This window comes from Lipophrys pholis (genome assembly GCF_963383615.2).
Source record: "Lipophrys pholis genome assembly, contig: SCAFFOLD_52, whole genome shotgun sequence".
Lineage (NCBI taxonomy): Eukaryota > Metazoa > Chordata > Actinopteri > Blenniiformes > Blenniidae > Lipophrys > Lipophrys pholis.
Window position 1 is genome coordinate 99,086 of NW_028292091.1, and position 18,108 is coordinate 117,193.

Here is an 18,108-nt window from a genome sequence, read left to right on the forward strand (position 1 = left end):
CCACAGAGCCGCCGACTATCGAGCTGGACTTCCGTGATAAGATCATCATCCGCGTGGGCGAGAGCTGCTTGCTGCAGGGCCGCTACACTGGAAAACCGCCGCCGTCCATCGTGTGGTACCGAGACGACAACGAGCTGAAGGCCGACAAGCACGTCATGTTCAAAAACACACTGACCACCTTGTCGCTGGGCCTGATGAAGGCCGAGCGCAAGCACAGCGGCAGATACGTGGTGGTGGTAGAGAACAGCACTGGATCCAGGAAGGGAGTCTGCAACCTGACAGTGGTCGGTACGTAGAACCAAGAAGCCACAAACATCTCATGTCAGGCCGGCAGCAGCAAAACCCTGGGAAATGACAGTCCGTTAGATCGGTAACATTAGTTGAAATTGTTGTCTCTCATAACCCTGAGGGACTCCGTCAGTAACGCCTGATTCTCTGGTTCCCGTTTAGACCGCCCGACGCCTCCCGTCGGCCCGGTGGTGTTCGACGAGGTGCACAGGGAGTTCATGGTGATCTCCTGGAAACCTCCTCTGGACAGCGGCGGCGTTGACGTCTCCAACTACATCATCGAGAAGAGAGACGTGAACAGAGACACTTGGACCACCGTGACGTCTGCCACCACTAAAACCACCTGCAAAGTAAGAGCGTGGGACCGCTGTCAGACGGAGAGGTCTGCAGACGGCTTGTGAAACTTACAAACGATCGGTACTTCTCTCTCTTCAAAGATCCCCAAACTGACGGAGGGCAAAGAGTACGTGATGAGAATCTCTGCCGAGAACATGTACGGCATCAGCGACCCACTGGAGTCGGAGGAGATGAGAGCCAAAGATCTCTTCAGTATGTCTTCTCACTTAACTCCCTTTGAGAAATGAGACTTCAAGAAAGGGAGAATAAACTTCTAATGTTTTGAGGAACATCTTGTGGTGTTCAGGCACCAAATGTCCCGAGATGTCCACTGAAAACACCCGATTGGCTGTTTGTCTCATCGGCAGGACGCTGCCTTCAGGGTGCGATGTGTTCATCCGATAAACCAGTCTTCAATTTCTACCTGCAGGAGTCCCTGAAGCACCCGACATGCCGACAGTCCGCGAGGTGTACGCCACCAACGCTCTGGTGCTCTGGAACCGACCGCGCGATGGCGGCAAGCCCATCACCAACTACATCCTGGAGAAGAGAGAAGTGGGAGCCAAACGCTGGTCCAGAGCCACCAGAGATCTTCTGTACCCGGCCACCCAGTACCGGGTCCAGGACCTGGTGGAGGGCTGCCAGTACGAGTTCAGGGTGATGGCTGAGAATGAGCTGGGAACAGGAGATCCCAGTGAGCCATCCAAGCCCATCCTCGCCAAAGATCCCATCGGTCAGTGCAAAGCAGACAACATCTTAACACGATGCATGACTTCAACCGTCATTACAGCCGAGACCCTGACCAGGATTAAGATCTATGGAGGAGGCATGGATGGATGGATGGATGGATGGATGGATGGATGGATGGATGGATGGATGGATGGATGGATGGATGGATGGATGGATGGATGGATGGATGGATGGATGGATGGATGGATGGATGGATGGATGGTTGGATGGATGAAGGATGGATGGATGGATGGTTGGATGGATGGAAATTAGCCTTGTGCTAAATCTGGCATTTTTATGGCAGCTGGTGAAGCGATGCACTGTCCCTACAAATAAATGAAAGTTAATGATATTTGTTGCCCCCGCAGTGTGCCCCAGCCCCCCGGTGCTGCCCGAGGCGTACGATAAGACCAAAGACTCGGTGAGCCTGAAGTGGAAGATGCCTCGTCATGACGGGAAGGGGCGGATCTTCGGCTACATCGTGGAGTACCAGAAGCCGGGCGCTGTGGAGTGGATCCAGGCCAATCAGAAGCCGGAGGACTGTCCGGACCTTCACTACGTGGTGACGGGTCTGAGCGACGGGCACGAGTACAGCTTCAGGATCTTCACCGTCAATGCTGCTGGCAGGTCTGACCCGGCCTACGTCAAGCAGACTGTCAAAGTCCACGACAGACTCGGTAGGGACATTCTGTAGTGAAACTGTGAAACTGCAGTGACTCTTGTGATGCGTCGGCCCACACTCTGATATTTCCTCAATTTGGTGGATGTGTCTCTCAACAGAGGAGCCAGAATTGCTGTTGGATGCCAACATGGCGCGGGACCACCTGGCCATGTTGGGCACCGACATCACCCTGAGTGCCACCATTAAGGGCGTGCCTACGCCCACTGCCAGCTGGAAGAAGAACGATGGCGACATCCCCGCTCACATCACCGTTGCCGTAACCGCCAGCGGCAGCAAAGTCTTCATCCCCAAGTGTGTCCGCGCAGACTCCGGCAACTACACCCTAACGGTGGAGAACGCTGCCGGGAAGAAGTCTGCGACGGTGGCCGTGCTGGTGCTGAGTAAGTCCGCCGATCGTCCGTGCAGATCGGGAAACCGCTGTGAGCATTTTCAACAGACAGTCTGACCCTCTCTGTCTCCTCACAGACAAGCCGTCTCCTCCCAGAGACCTGACCATCTCCGAGATCACCAGCGAGTCGGCCTACCTGACCTGGAAGGCTCCCGAGGACAACGGCGGCGCCGTCATCTCTCACTATGTGGTGCAGAAGAAGGACGTGGCCGCCGACCAGTGGGTGCCGGTTGCCGCGGCCAATAAGAAGCTGAGTCTGATGGCCATGTACCTTATGGAGGGAATCCAGTACATGTTTAGGGTGGCAGCGGAGAACCAGTTCGGCAGGAGCGACTTCACAATGACCAAGACGCCCATGAAAGCTGTAGATCCTCTCTGTGAGTCCACATCAGTTATTTTCTCAGGATGTGGGTTTAGTCAGAACATCCGTCCCTCATGATGGTTTTCTCCTGCTCGTCCTTTTCAGACCCACCAGGCCCACCGAAGAACCTCCACCACACCGATGCAGATAAGACGGAGGTGTGGTTGTCCTGGGAGTGGCCCGACCGTGATGGAGGCAGCGAGGTGACCGGGTTCTTGGTTGAGCAGCAGGAGGACGGGCAGACTGACTGGGTCTCCTTCAAGACCGTCAGCAACAACCATGCCCACGTCACCAGCCTCCTGGAGGGGAAGACCTACCGCTTCAGGGTCAAAGCTCAGAACGCCATCGGCGTGAGCCGCCCCGACACCAGCGTGCCCGTCACCTGCCAGGAGAAGACATGTGAGATGAAAACTGCCACAACAAATCACCAAATACCAAAAACTGGCTGATACAGAGACTTACATATTACATTTTCATTAGCTAGAACAAAGAAACGATATTTCAGCTTTGTTGATTCTGTTTATCGTCTAAATTCATCATCTCACTATTTCTTTCAGTGCCGCCAACCATTGAAGTGGACGTGAAGCTGATTGAAGGACTAGTGGTCAAAGCCGGCAGCCCCATCACTCTTCCAGCCAAGATGACCGGCATCCCACTTCCCACAGCCAAATGGATGACAGACGGCAAGGAGATCACCTCCGAGGGACGTTACCACATCGAGTCCGCTGGGTCTTCGACCATCCTCAGCATCCCGGAGTGCCAGAGAGGAGACACCGGAGAGTACATCATCTCCGTCTCCAACCCCGCCGGCTCCAAGAGCGCCGCCCTTCATGTAACAGTGCTGGACCTGCCTGGTCCTCCCATCGGACCCATCAACATCCTGGAGGTGACTCCCGATTACATGATGATCCAGTGGAGGGCGCCCAAGGACGACGGCGGCACGCCAATCACCAACTATGTGGTGGAGAAGAAGGACGTGAAGAAGCCCTGGGAGCCCTGGTCTGTGGTGAGTTCCAGTGGCACCAGCACCAAGGCCAAGGTGTCACGGCTGGAGAAGGGCCGTGAATACATCGTCCGTGTCCGTGCAGAGAACCGGATCGGCATTGGCGCTGGTCTTGAGAGTCCTCCTACTATTGCAAAACACATGTTCAACCCTCCAGGCCCACCGGGTCCACCTGAGTGTTCAGACATCACAGAGAACGCTGTGACGCTCGACTGGACACTGCCTGAATATGACGGAGGAAGCCCCATCAGTGGCTACGTGATTGAACGCAGAGAAATGACCGGGAAGTGGATCCGGGTCAATAAGACTCCGGTGCTGGACCTCAGGTACAGAGTCTCTGGCCTGTTTGAAGGCAACAGCTATGAGTTCAGAGTCTTTGCTGAGAACATTGCTGGCATCAGCAAGCCGTCTCTCTCTTCTGACCCTGTCAAAGCCACACGGGCACTCACCAAACCAGGTCCTCCAGGCAATCCTAAACTGAAGGACTGGAGCAAATCCTACGCTGACCTTTGTTGGACCAAGCCGACTAGAGATGGAGGCAGTCCCATACTGGGCTACGTGGTCGAAGCCCAGAAGTCAGGCACGGCTCAGTGGGACAGAATCAACAAGGACCTCATCAAGATGTGTGCCTACAGAGTGCCAGGCCTCATTGAAGGACTGGAGTACCGATTCCGCATCAGAGCCACCAACAAGGTCGGAGACAGTGAACCCAGGGAGCTTTCAGAGACCGTCCTGGCCAAGGACATCCTGGTGCCCCCAGAGATTATTGTTGACGTGTCTTGTCGCGACTCCCTGACGGTCAGAGCAGGACAAATCATCAGTCTCCTCACCAGAGTGAAAGGTAGACCAGATCCAGAGATCACATGGACCAAGGACGCCAGAGCCATGGGCCGGGACAAGCGCACAGAGATGAACAACAACTACCCTGTGTGCGAACTGGTCATCAACGAGGCGGTCCGTGCAGATTATGGTAAATACGCCATCATCGCCAAGAACAGTAGTGGACAAGCTCAGGCTACTATTCTCGTCAATGTCCTGGACACTCCAGGGCCTTGCCAGAATCTAAAGGTAGCCTACGTGACCAAGAACTCCTGCATGGTGTCCTGGGAGAACCCTGAAGACAACGGTGGCACCGAGATCACTCAGTACATTATCGAGTGCCGTCAGCCTAGCCAGAGAGGATGGACCGTGGTCTCCAGCGACTGCACCAAGCGTCTCATAAAGGCGCCGCTTACCGAGGGCTGTGAGTACTTCTTCCGTGTCAGTGCAGAGAACAAGATCGGCGCTGGTCCACCCACTGAGACCAAGACACCCGTGCTTGCGGTGGATCCTATCGAGAAACCCGGTGAACCCATCGACTTCCATGTTGCTGAGATTGGAAAGACCTTCTGCTTCCTCAAGTGGAAGAAGCCCGACTATGACGGTGGCAGCCGCAACCTGGCTTACCACGTGGAGAAGAAACCGAAGGAGGCTGAGGAGTGGGAGAGGATTCACAAGGGTGCCATCAAGGAGACGTACTTCATGGCTGACAGGTGCATTGAAAATCAGATCTACCAGTTCAGAGTTCAGACCAAGAACGAGGGAGGCGAGAGCAACTGGGTGACCACAGCTGAAGTTCTTGTGAAGGAGCATCTGATGAAGCCCGAGATTAAAATCAAACTCGACGCTGCTCTCGTGGTGAGAGCGGGAGACTCCATCCCCATTGAGGCAACCATCAAGGGAAAACCTCTGCCTGATGTCAAATGGACCAAAGACGACGGCACAGACGAGCTGAAGAAGGGCCCCAAGCTCCAGATCGAGACGGGCACGGACTTCTCTAAGCTGCTGATCACCGGGTCGAGGCGCAGCGACAGTGGAAAATATGTCGTCACTGCTTCGAACAGTGCCGGAACCTGTTCTGCTGACGCTAAGGTCAATGTTCTGGATCGACCGGGTCCTATCAGAGACCTCAAGGTATCTGGAATCACCATCGACCGCTGCCACCTGGCCTGGGAAGTCCCAGAAGACGACGGTGGTTGTGACATCTACAACTACATCATTGAGAAGTGCGAGACCAAGAGAGGCGTCTGGTCGGTCCACTCCAACGCCGTCATCACCAATAAAGCTAACGTCACCCGTCTCATCGAGGGGAACCAATACATATTCAGAGTCCGAGCCGAGAACAAGATGGGTCCCGGACCTGCGGTGCAGAGCGAGGCGATCCTCGTCGGCACTCAGTTCAACGTACCCGATGCCCCCGAAGCCCCCGAAGTCACAAAGATCGGCAGAGAGGAAATGACAGTGCAGTGGTCCGAACCGGAGAAAGATGGCGGGAAGCCAGTCACAGGATACCTGTTGGAGAAGAGGGAGGAGCATGCTGTGAGGTGGTCCCCTGTCAACAAGGAGCCCATCCCCTCCACCCGTTTCACCGTCACAGGACTCCTGCCCCTCCACGACTACCAGTACAGAGTCAAGGCCGTCAATGAAATCGGCGTGGGCAGCCCAAGCAAGCCTTCGCGTGCCATCACCGCCAAGGACGCAGTCGGTACGTCTGGCGGTAAACTTCGCTCAACTTTCCAACCGAGCGAAGTTGTTCCTGTTATTGACGACATTTTCTTTGCAGAGCCGCCTGGACCGCCGACCAACCTGAAAGTCCTGGACAGCACCAAATCCACGGTGACCCTGGGCTGGACAAAGCCTGTGTCGGACGGCGGCGCCCCGCTCATCGGCTACGTGGTGGAGATGAGGGTGCAGGGCGGCGCCAAGAAGGGCGACGACGGCTGGAGGAGGTGCAACGTGGCGGCGCAGCTGGTGGTGTGCGAGTTCACGGTATCAAGTCTGGACGAGAAGCTGCTGTACGAGTTCCGTGTGTCGGCTCAGAACCAGGTGGGCATGAGTCCGCCCTGCAACCTGGACGGAGCCGTGATCCCCCGAGAGATTCTGGGTGAGGACTCGCCCCCTGGTGGACTCTCTCAGTCACGACACTCACTGCTGCCACACCAGCTGTTAACGTCTACACCTTTTTAGGCATTTTTTAATTTACCTAGTAATTTCACCAGTTACCTAGTAGTTTTATCCACTATTTAGTAGTTTTATCCACTATTTAGTAGTTTTATCGATTATGTTGTAGTTTTATCCATAAAGTAGTAGTTTTTATCCAATAAGTAGTACAGTTTTATCGTTAAGTAGTACAGTCTTATATCTATTAATGAGTAGACTTTTAATGTACACAATCTGAAGAAGGTGACGTAGTAGTGATGTTCCACCACTGCTCAGACTTCGTCACATTTCGCAGGTTTTCTTTAGTCGACAACAGTGATGCCAGTAACACCTTACTAAGTAACTAAGTAACTCATTACTGTAACATGACCACTTTTTTCAGTAAGAAGTATTCTAATGCATTACTATTTCCAAACAAGTAATCAGACACTATTGTAGAATTATTAATGTAGAGTTACCATTAGAACTTGCTATTGTAGCTTTACTAATGTAGAGGTACTATTGTAGTATTATTATTGTAGTATTACTATTGTAGTGTTACAATTGTAGCTTTACTATTGAAGAGGTACTAATGTCGTGACACTATTGTATAATTATTATTGATGAGCTACTATTGTAGAGTTACTATTGTAGAGTTACTATTATAGAGCTACTATTGTAGCGTTACTATTGTAGAGGTACTATTGTAGAGTTACTATAGTAGTATTACTATTGTAGCGTTACTATTGTAGTATTACTATTGTAGGTTTACTATGGTGGCATTACTATTGTAGCATTACTATTGTAGTATTACAATTGTAGAGTTACTATTATAGAGCTACTATTGTAGAGCTACTCTTGTTGAGCTACTCTTGTAGAGGTTCTCTTGTAGAGCTACTATTGTAGAGGTACTATTGTAGAGGTACTATTGTAGCGCTACTATTGTAGAGGTACTATTGTAGAGGTACTATTGTAGCGCTACTATTGTAGAGGTACTATTGTAGAGGTACTATTGTAGAGGTACTATTGTAGCGCTACTATTGTAGAGGTACTATTGTAGAGGTACTATTGTAGCGCTACTATTGTAGAGGTACTATTGTAGAGGTACTATTGTAGCGCTACTATTGTAGAGGTACTATTGTAGAGGTACTATTGTAGAGGTACTATTGTAGCGCTACTATTGTAGAGGTACTATTGTAGAGGTACTATTGTAGCGCTACTATTGTAGTATTACTATTGTAGCGTTACTATTGTAGTATTACTATTGTAGGTTTACTATGGTGGCATTACTATTGTAGCATTACTATTGTAGTATTACAATTGTAGAGTTACTATTATAGAGCTACTATTGTAGAGCTACTCTTGTAGAGCTACTATTGTAGAGGTTCTCTTGTAGAGCTACTATTGTAGAGGTACTATTGTAGAGGTACTATTGTAGCGCTACTATTGTAGAGGTACTATTGTAGAGGTACTATTGTAGCGCTACTATTGTAGAGGTACTATTGTAGAGGTACTATTGTAGAGGTACTATTGTAGCGCTACTATTGTAGAGCTACTATTGTAGAGCTACTATTGTAGAGCTACTATTGTAGAGGTACTATTGTAGCGCTACTATTGTAGAGCTACTATTGTAGAGCTACTATTGTAGAGGTACTATTGTCCCGCCGGACGGGTTTCTTGTTTGTAAAGCCGTTTTACTCATGAACGGAACAAAGATTAACCTGCTGCTCCTCCAACTGGGCACACACACACACACACACACACACACACACACACACACACACACACACACACACACACACACACACACACACACACACACACACACACACACACACACACACACACACACACACACACACAGACACACACACAGACACACACACATTTTCATGTTGAGATGGTGGGGGGTGTTGTCGGCAGCTGTTGAAAGTAACTAAAAAAGTTACTTGTAATCTAACTTAGTTACTTTTAAAAGCAACTAACTCTGGCAACACAGATTGACAATCATGTCGATTGAAGTTTGATGTGTGTTAAATAATCTGGATTATTGGATTAATCTGGAGTGTGGACTGAGGATCCTGGTCGATCTGGACTGGCGGGGACAGCAGGTCTCTGATGGTCTCCTGAACTGTTCGGTCCAACAGAGGCTCCAGAGATCGAGCTGGATGCCGACCTGAAGCAAGGCCTGACGGTGAGAGCCGGATGTCCCATCAGACTGTACGCCACTATCCGGGGCAGACCACCACCCCAGGTCACCTGGAGGAGGATGGGCATCGACAACGTGGTCCGGAAGGGTAAAGTGGACCTCATTGACACCATGACCTTCCTGATAATCCCCGACAGCACTCGTGACGACTCTGGCAAATACTGCCTGACCCTGCGGAGTCCCGCCGGAGAGAAGGCCGTGTTCGTCAACGTTAAGGTTCTGGGTGAGTGTGGGAGGAACTTCCTGCCGTGCTCTGGTCCACTGGAAACCCGTCCAAAGGGTCCAAATGCGTCATTCCTGTGACCATTGTGTTCTTTTTCCCCCTCCAGACACTCCTGGACCTGTGATGAACCTGGAGGCTACAGACATCAAGCAGACCTCCGCCATGCTTGCCTGGAACCCTCCAGAGGTCAACGGCGGCAGCGAGGTCACACACTACATCGTAGAGAAGCGTGAAATCGATCGCAAGACCTGGGCGACTGTCAAAGTCGAGGTGGCGTTGGATAAAGTGCCCTTCAAAGTCACCGGCTTGATGTCGGGAACAGAGTACTACTTCAGAGTGACGGCAGTGAACGAGTATGGCACTGGAGTCCCTCGAGTGTCCCCCACGTCGTACCTGGCCTCCGACCCCGTCAGTACGTATCGTCTCCAATCACAAGCTGAAGACCTGAGAGCTCCACTGCCGTCAGAAACACTCACCTGTCGGATTATCTGCAGGTAAACCGGATCCTTGCCAGAAGATTGAGGTGCTGGAGATCACCAAGAGCAGCGCCGTGGTCGGCTGGGTGAAGCCTGTGAGTGACGGAGGCGCCAAGATCGACGGTTACGTGATCGAGTACATTGAGGTCAAGCCTCCTCCTCCACCGCCTGCACCTGTGGAGGTTTGTGAACAATCACTTTGTCAAAAACAGAAAACCTGAAGCAAACACTGATTGTCTAACGACTGTTTTCACAGGTTCCTGAAGGAGAGGAGGCTCCACCTCCTCCTCCACCTCCTCCAGTGGTGGAGGAGGATGAGGACGAGAAAGAGCCTGAGAAGGAGGTGTGGAACTCTTACACCACCGTCAAAGGTCTGAGCATTAACATCAGTGGCCTGAAGGAAGGGAAGAGGTACCGGTTCAGAGTGGCTGCCAAGAACATCATGGGCATGAGCTCCTTCACCGAGAGCCGAGAGCCGGTGGAGATCAAGGAGCAGATGTGTAAGTAACATAAAGACTCACAGCACTGGCCAGGATGTTTCTCCGACACCTATATGAAGTCTGCTGTTTTCCTGGCAGTGGAACCAAAGATCGTTATGCCAGACACGGTGGGCGCTCGTGCTGGAGCCAAGCTGAGGGTGGAGGCGTTGGTTTCAGGAAAACCGTCTCCAACCTGCAAGTGGATGCGCGGCAAGGATGCGGTGGTGTCGTCCAGCCGCCTGGCCGTGCACCGATCAGGTAACCTGTGCGTCCTCATCATCAAGGACGTGTCCAGAATGGACAGCGGCGAGTACAGCCTGCTGGCCGAGAACAGCTCCGCCAAGGTGGACCAGGCCCTGAAGATCATCATCAGAGGTCGGTGTGGTCTCCAGACGACAAGTGGAGGTACGTGGTGGGCGAGCGGGACCCGGTTGACCTGTGACTGTGTGTTTCAGACATCCCTGGTCCACCTGAGGGCCCCGTGGAAATCAGCGACATCGACTCGGACGCCTGCTCGCTGTCCTGGAACAAACCACTGGAGGACGGAGGGAGCAACATCACCAACTACGTGGTGGAGAAGTGTGATGTGAGCAGAGGTGACTGGGTAACCGCCGTCTCCTCCTGCCCAAAGACCGGCACCAGACTGGGCAAGCTCATCCCCGGCAAGGAGTACGTGTTCCGCATCCGAGCTGAGAACCGCTACGGCGTGTCCGACCCCATTCAGTCCGACCGGATGGTCGCCAAATTCCCCTTCGGTGAGTCTCATTGTGTGTGTTCACACTGTCATGAAGAAACAGGGACGGTTCTGGGAATGTAGATGCCGTAATAGATAACTGGGGTTGATGTAATTATTTCTATTTTTAGATATAATTGATTGCCGTCCGTCGCGAGGTTCCAGCGGTGTACGAGGAGCACATTCGGTGATTCTGGTTTCATGGTATAAACAGTCCATGTTCAAAATGGACACATAAACGGCAGCTCGTAGAATTTAAATATATATACCAAGAATAAACATGACAAAAACGTTCTTTGTATGGTGTTTGTTCTTCCCTGAACTCGTCTGTGTGAAGCCCGTTTTCACGAGCATCGTGTTAATTTGGCTGCTAATATGTGCAGAACAGCACAGTAGCTAATGTGGCGCATGCGCAGTTGTTGAAATGGACCATGTTGGGGGGCGTACCGTATTCACCATTAGTCCAGTAGTAGTATTCACTACACTAGTGCTGGGAGCAGGCACCAAGTTAGTTTGAATAGTGATTTCAGTAAAGTTGGGTTTCGGTGACGTAAACTTGGTGAAAAGTTACCAAAAGTTATTGAAAATCCTCTGTGGCAAAGTGACTGAACCCTGAACGTTCTCCGTACGCTTTGTTTGATAAGCTGAGCCTCCACCTCCTCCAGGCTCGGATCCTGTTCAGCTACACCCTGACTGACAGTGAGATGTATTTCTGTCCACCAGATGTCCCCAGCGAGCCGCTCAACTGCCACATCAACAAGTGCAACAAGGACTGCATGTTTGTGGCGTGGGACAAGCCGGAGAGCGATGGCGGCAGCCCCATCACCGGGTACTACATCGAGCGTAAGGAGAGGAACAGCCTGCTGTGGGTGAAAGCCAACGACACGGTGGTCCGCACCACCGAGTACCCCTGTGCTGGCCTCATCGAGGGCCTGGAGTACACCTTCAGGGTGTCCGCCATAAACCGCGCTGGCCAGGGCAAACCCAGCAAGAAGACTGACTTTGTGACGGCGAGAACGCCCGTCGGTAAGAACGCCGCCAACATCTGTGGAACCAAACGCGTGAGTTTCCTCCAAGTTTCTGCTCTGATGTCGTCGTTTTTGTTCACCATCACAGACACCCCGGGAAAACCAGAAATCCTGGATGTCACCAAGAACTCTGTGACGCTCGTGTGGACCCGCCCCAAAAATGATGGCGGCAGCAAGATCATCGGTTACTACGTGGAGGCCATGCGGCTGCCCGGAGACACCTGGATACGCTGCAACACCAGCAGCCAAAACGTTCCGAGGGAAGAATACACGGTGACTGGCCTGGAGAGAGACCTGCAGTACCAGTTCAGAGTCATTGCCAAGACGGCCGTCAACATGAGCAAACCCTCAGAGCCCTCAGACCCGGTACTGGTCTGCGCTGAAAATGGTGAGTCAGACTTTTTCAGGGCGTGTACACAGGAGGACGAGGATGGGTGTCTGATCTGAGCCGTTCTTCACAGTTCCTCCGCGGGTGGAGCTCAGCGCCAGGATGGAGAAGGGTCTGAAGGTGAAGGCCGGATCCAACGTCCTCCTGGAGGCCGAGGTGTTCGGGAAGCCGATGCCCAGGGTGACTTGGAAGAGAGGCGACGACAGCCTGAAGTCCGGCGAAGGCCAGGTCATCACTCACCAAAGGCACCACTTCCAACTGGAGATACCCGCTGTCACCAGGGAGCACTCGGGAACGTACGCCATCCAGGCCGAGAACGCCAGCGGATCCAAGATCGCCGAAATCCAGGTCGTCGTACTCGGTGAGTATTCTTCTTTCAATCCATGTGTGTTGACAATTTGTTCTTCCTGGACCTTTTACAACCAATTGTTTGACTGCGTGTCCCTGCAGATGTGCCTGGACCTCCTAAAAGCTCCAAGTTCTTAGAAACCTTTGCCACAAGTGTTAAGCTGTCCTGGGAGCCTCCCTTGAATGATGGCGGTGCCCCCATCAAGGGCTACATCGTTGACAAGCGGGAGACCAGCAGGGCGAACTGGGCTCTGGTCTGCTCCAAGATCAAGGGTGACGTGCTTGAGCTGAACGTGGACAAGCTGATCGAGAGTCACGAGTACCAGTTCCGAATCCGCGCCGAGAACACTTGGGGAGTTGGAGACCCGTTGATCACAAGCCCCGTCATTGCCAAGGACCCCTTCAGTGAGTCATCGCAGGTCTAGTTTCACAACAAATGAAATGTATTTTATGAATCTAAAATAACACCTTTGCTGTTGCATATAGTGGTTCCTGGTCCCTGCGAGGCTCCATTGATCACCAACGTGACCAAAGACCATATGACCGTAAGCTGGAAGGAGCCGACTGACGATGGAAAGTCTACTATCCTGGGCTACCTGCTGGAGAAGAAGGAGACCAAGGAACTGAACTGGACCAAGATGAACAGGAAGCCCATGATGGAGAGGAGCCTGGAGGCCACGGGTCTTACCGAGGGAGCCGAGTATGAGTTCAGGGTCACTGCCGTCAATCGAGCTGGGCCCGGCAAAGCCAGCGAGCCCTCGGCTGGCACGACGGCCATGAACCCCCTCTGTGAGTTCTGGTTCCTTCACCTCGGAGGACCTTATGTGGGTCTTTTTGCCGTGTCGTATCTGAATTTCTGTGACGTGGTCTTTCACAGCTCCTCCTGGACCCGTCCTGAACCCCAGTGTGACCGACACAACCCACAGCACCCTCAGCCTCTTGTGGACTGCCCCAGCCAACAACGGCGGAACACCCGTCATCGGATATCTGGTGGAGGTCAAGAGGACCGGCACCACGGACTGGATACGCTGCAACGTCCCCAGAAACCTACAGGACACTCACTACGTGGTCCAGAACCTCATCGACAAGGTGGAGTACCAGTGCCGCATCACGGCTGTCAACAAGGTCGGCTTTGGCGAGCCGGCCGAAGTCCCCGATAAGCACATCGCCAAGGACATTGTAGGTAAGTTGAGTCTGGATTGGAGGAGATGGAAATAGTTCAGTAGGATCAGATCGAGACCCCGATGTGTGTCCACAGACTGTTTCACTCTGTGTCCTACCACTGCATGTTTCCGTAGTTCCTCCTGAGGCGCAGCTTAGCGCTGAGCTCAAGGACTGCCTGGAGCTGCAGGCCGGCACCACCATGAGACTTCACGCCACAATCAGGGGCCGCCCCAACCCCAAGATCACCTGGGCCAAGATGAACACCAACATCAAGGACCGGCAGGGCATCATCATCAAATCTAGCGTTGCCGACACCACAGTGCTGGTGGAGAACGTCAACAGATACGACGCTGGGAAGTACATCCTGAACCTGGAGAGTTCAGCTGGCATGAAGATGTACACCATCATCGTCAAAGTGTTCGGTCAGTGAAGCTTCGGTTCGGCTGTGTGTGTGCTCCTCAGTGGTTTGACTTCCTGTTTGAAGGCTCAGTGTTCTCACCGAACATCTTTCAGACACCCCCGGACCGCCAGTCAACCTGGTGGTGAAGGAGACCACAAAAGACAGTGCCGACATCTACTGGGACGCTCCTCTGATCAACGGCGGGTTCGAGGTCACCCACTACATCGTGGAGAAGCGCGACACTGAGAGGAAGGCCTGGTCCGCGGTCTCCAAGGACTGCAAGAAGACGTCGTTCCAGATCGCGGACCTGGAGGCCGGACGCTCCTACTACTTCAGAGTGTGTGCCGTCAACCAGCTGGGAGCCGGAGAATACTGCGACACCGCCGACGCCGTCAGAGCCACAGGTCGGCAATTAGCAGCAGGCCTTCAGCTTGAGTGCTTGGTGATGACACATATGAGATGATGAGACAGATGAGATGATAAGATGATGACACATATGAGATGATGAGAAAGATGAGATGATGAGATGATGACAGAGACAGAGAGCCTGACCATGTGTCTGTGCTATGAGCAGTTCTCTGTTCCGGTAATTCAGTATTTTGGTTCCTGAACTTGTCCTGATGCCGGTTTCTTCCCCTCTTCAGAGGAGCCCGGCCCTGTTCAGGACTTCAAGACTCTCCTAGTGACCAAGGACTCCTGCACCCTGAGCTGGAAGAAACCGCTGACCGACGGCGGCAGCCGCATCACCTGCTACGTACTGGAGGTCCTCAATGGAGAGGACAAGTTCAAGGAGCTCATGAGGTCCAAGAACATGCAGTACAGTGCCAAAGACCTGGTGCAAGGCCGAGAGTACAAGTACCAGGTCAAAGCTGTGAACGACTCCGGAGAGAGCGCCCCCAAAGAGCTGACCGTGGTCGCCAAGGACCAGCTCAGTAAGTCTTTGTAACCCCTATCGGCTCATTAGGGAACACATGCAGGTTAAAGAACGTTGTGGTTTTTCTCTAAAGTTCCTCCCAGCTGCGACCTTAGGGAGCTGCCCGACATGTGCTACATTGCTAAAGAGGGCAGCACTGTTCGCCTGAAGATCCCCATCATTGGCAAACCCACGCCCCAAGTTTCCTGGAAGAAAGGAGATGACGAAGACCTGACGGACACCGGACGGGTCTGCGCAGAGTCCTCCTCCGTCAACACCACCCTCCTGATCCGGGACTGCCAGAGAAACGATGCCTCCAAGTACCTCATTACCCTGAGAAACAGCGCCGGGACCAAAGAGTCTACCATCTTCATCAGGTACTAGTCCACCATCTTCATTGGGTACTGGTCCCAATACCAATCAGGAAAACTCAAAGACTGATGGTGTGACGAATCCTCACAGACCCGTGAAACCAAATCTAACCTGCTCAAGTCAGTTTAAAACTGGGTTAAACTCATCTCAATGGACTGTCAAAAACCAAAAATGAAGTTTTGATGTTTTACGGTTCCTGAATGATCCAGAGTCCAGGTTTAGTGACTTACTGTGCAGTGAAAAGTTTTGATCAGTTCAGATTGTAGAAGTTTTTCGCTGCAGTGTTCATATGAATTGACTTCCTGGCATTGGAAATTTAAAAAGTGACTGATGATGTTTCAGGGTCGTTGGTAAACCCGGCATCCCTGTCGGACCTGTCAAGTTTAAAGACGTGTCCGCCGACGGCGCCACGCTGAGGTGGGGCGTTCCCAAAGACGACGGAGGCTCCGAGATCACCAACTACATCCTGGAGAAGAGAGACTCCATCACCAACATGTGGGTGACCGTGTCCTCCAGCGTGGTGGGCAACAGCATGAGGGTGACTGGCCTCCACGAGGGCACCGAGTACATCTTCAGGGTGGCCGCCGAGAACAAGTATGGCGTCGGCGAGGGACTGAAGTCCGAGCCGGTCGTGGCCAAACACCCGTTCAGTGAGTGACCATCAAGACAGCCGCAGGACCGCCAAGGTCCTGTCTGAACCAAGTCTGACCACTGAATGCTTCTCCACAGATGTTCCAGACGCCCCCGCTCCCCCCCAGATCATGAGTATGCGTCATGACTCTGCTTACCTGGCCTGGATGGATCCTAGGAAAACCGGAGGGTCCCCCATCACCGGTACGTTGCACTATTTATAAAGCTAAATAATGTAAAGAATGACTGTGGTTGTCTGATTCCAGCTGCAGTCATGCCTACGAAGGTGTCGGTTTTGTGTGTCTGTCATCCAAACGTAGGCTACCACGTGGAGTTCAAGGAGAGGAACAGCATGTTGTGGAAGCGGGCCAGCCAGGCTCCTCTGAGGATGAAGGAGCACAAGATCACCGGACTCACTGAAGGTCTGGAGTATGAGTTCCGGGTAATGGCCATCAACCTGGCCGGCGTCGGCAGACCCAGTGGTCCAACCGACCCACAGGTGGCGCTGGATCCCATTGGTATGTATGAACTGAGAGGAGCAGCAAGCATAGAAGTAAGAACAGCGAACACATTTCTCATGTCGGTATTCTAGATGCACCCGGTAAACCTGACGTGGTCAGCATCACCAGGAGTACCGTGACCCTCCAATGGACCGAACCTCAGTTTGACGGCGGCCACAGGCTAACAGGCTACATCGTGGAGAAGCGAGACCTTCCCTCAAAAATCTGGATGAAGGCCAATCAGGTGAATGTGGTGGAGCCTGCCTTCACTGTCAGCAGTCTGCAAGAAGGTTGCAAGTACGAGTTCAGAATCAGGGCAAAGAACGCCGCCGGCGCTCTGAGTCCGCCCTCCGAGCAGACAGACACCATCATCTGCAGAGACGAATACGGTAGGGTAGAGACCAAACACCAGTCTGAATACTTTTAGAGATTTGGAGAACTGCGTGATGAATGTTTCTTCTCCAACAGCTGCACCAACCATCACCATCGACGCCCAGGTGATGGAGGGCTTGACCGTACGAGCAGGTGACACCATCGTCATCACTGCCACCAGCATTTTGGGCAAACCTGCACCGACCTCCTGCTGGTCAAAGGGTGGAAAGTACTTCAAACCCTCAGACCTCGTTCACATCGAGAGCACCGCCACGTCCTCCACCCTGTCGGTCAAATATGCCAGCAGGAAGGACTCTGGAGATTACATCATCACCGCCAGCAACCCCTTCGGTGTGAAGGAGGAAACCGTCAAGGTCAAAGTCCTGGATGTTCCTGGAGCTCCCGGACCCATCGAGTGCAGTGGCGTCTCCTCGGAGAAGGTAACTCTCACCTGGACGGTGCCGACTGAGGACGGAGGCTCCCCGATAAAGCACTACACCATGGAGAAGAGGGAGACCAGCCGTCTGCTGTGGACCATCCTGGAGGAGAAGGTCCTCGACTGTCACTATGTGGCCAACAAGCTCATCCAGGGTAACGAGTACTTCTTCAGAGTCTCTGCCGTGAACCAGTATGGAGCCAGCGAGCCGGCTCACTCCGAGGCCGTCAAGATGGTGGACAGATTCGGTATGAACCGTGAGTCTACATCCTTCAAATTAGAACAAGCAGTTTTTAGTCATGTTTTTCTTTGCCTCTATGTGCAGGCCCTCCGGGTCCACCTTCCAAACCTGAGGTGGAGAAAGTTGACGGACATTCAGCCACCATTACCTGGAGAAGACCCGCCGAGGACGGGGGAAGTGACATCATTGGTTACTGTGTGGAGAAGAAAGAGAAGAAGGGAATGAGGTGGATGAGAGCATCCAAGAAGTCTGTGACTGAGCTGAGCTACGAAGTGACGGCTCTCACCGAAGACGTGGAGTACGAGTTCCGGGTTCTTGCTGAGAACAAAGCTGGTTTTGGAGAGCCGAGCGAGCCGTCGATGCCTGTCAGGACCATCGTTGCTGCTTGTGAGTTCAGAAGTCCAGTGTCATCTTCTCACATCCAGATTTTTGTCTGCTATCTGAAACAATT

At 52.6% G+C, this 18,108-nt stretch overlaps 1 protein-coding gene across 1 annotated transcript in view; it reads left to right on the forward strand.

The window, feature by feature from the left end:
* The window catches only part of LOC308128191 (titin-like), a gene marked incomplete at its 5' end in the record, with an annotated part of 167,030 nt that overhangs the window by 98,968 nt on the left and 49,954 nt on the right, over window positions 1–18,108 (forward strand). Inside the window, 32 exon segments of the mRNA XM_080493900.1 lie at window positions 7–288; window positions 451–638; window positions 726–837; window positions 1,055–1,357; window positions 1,722–2,030; window positions 2,134–2,415; window positions 2,501–2,800; window positions 2,890–3,183; window positions 3,342–6,311; window positions 6,390–6,710; window positions 8,893–9,177; window positions 9,284–9,589; window positions 9,672–9,835; window positions 9,910–10,153; window positions 10,232–10,507; window positions 10,588–10,887; window positions 11,589–11,891; window positions 11,982–12,281; window positions 12,355–12,642; window positions 12,732–13,034; window positions 13,116–13,418; window positions 13,507–13,812; window positions 13,928–14,215; window positions 14,307–14,597; window positions 14,838–15,125; window positions 15,201–15,483; window positions 15,821–16,128; window positions 16,208–16,312; window positions 16,429–16,626; window positions 16,701–16,997; window positions 17,077–17,664; window positions 17,742–18,044. Of these exon segments, the coding sequence (XP_080350026.1) occupies window positions 7–288; window positions 451–638; window positions 726–837; window positions 1,055–1,357; window positions 1,722–2,030; window positions 2,134–2,415; window positions 2,501–2,800; window positions 2,890–3,183; window positions 3,342–6,311; window positions 6,390–6,710; window positions 8,893–9,177; window positions 9,284–9,589; window positions 9,672–9,835; window positions 9,910–10,153; window positions 10,232–10,507; window positions 10,588–10,887; window positions 11,589–11,891; window positions 11,982–12,281; window positions 12,355–12,642; window positions 12,732–13,034; window positions 13,116–13,418; window positions 13,507–13,812; window positions 13,928–14,215; window positions 14,307–14,597; window positions 14,838–15,125; window positions 15,201–15,483; window positions 15,821–16,128; window positions 16,208–16,312; window positions 16,429–16,626; window positions 16,701–16,997; window positions 17,077–17,664; window positions 17,742–18,044 (11,688 nt within the window).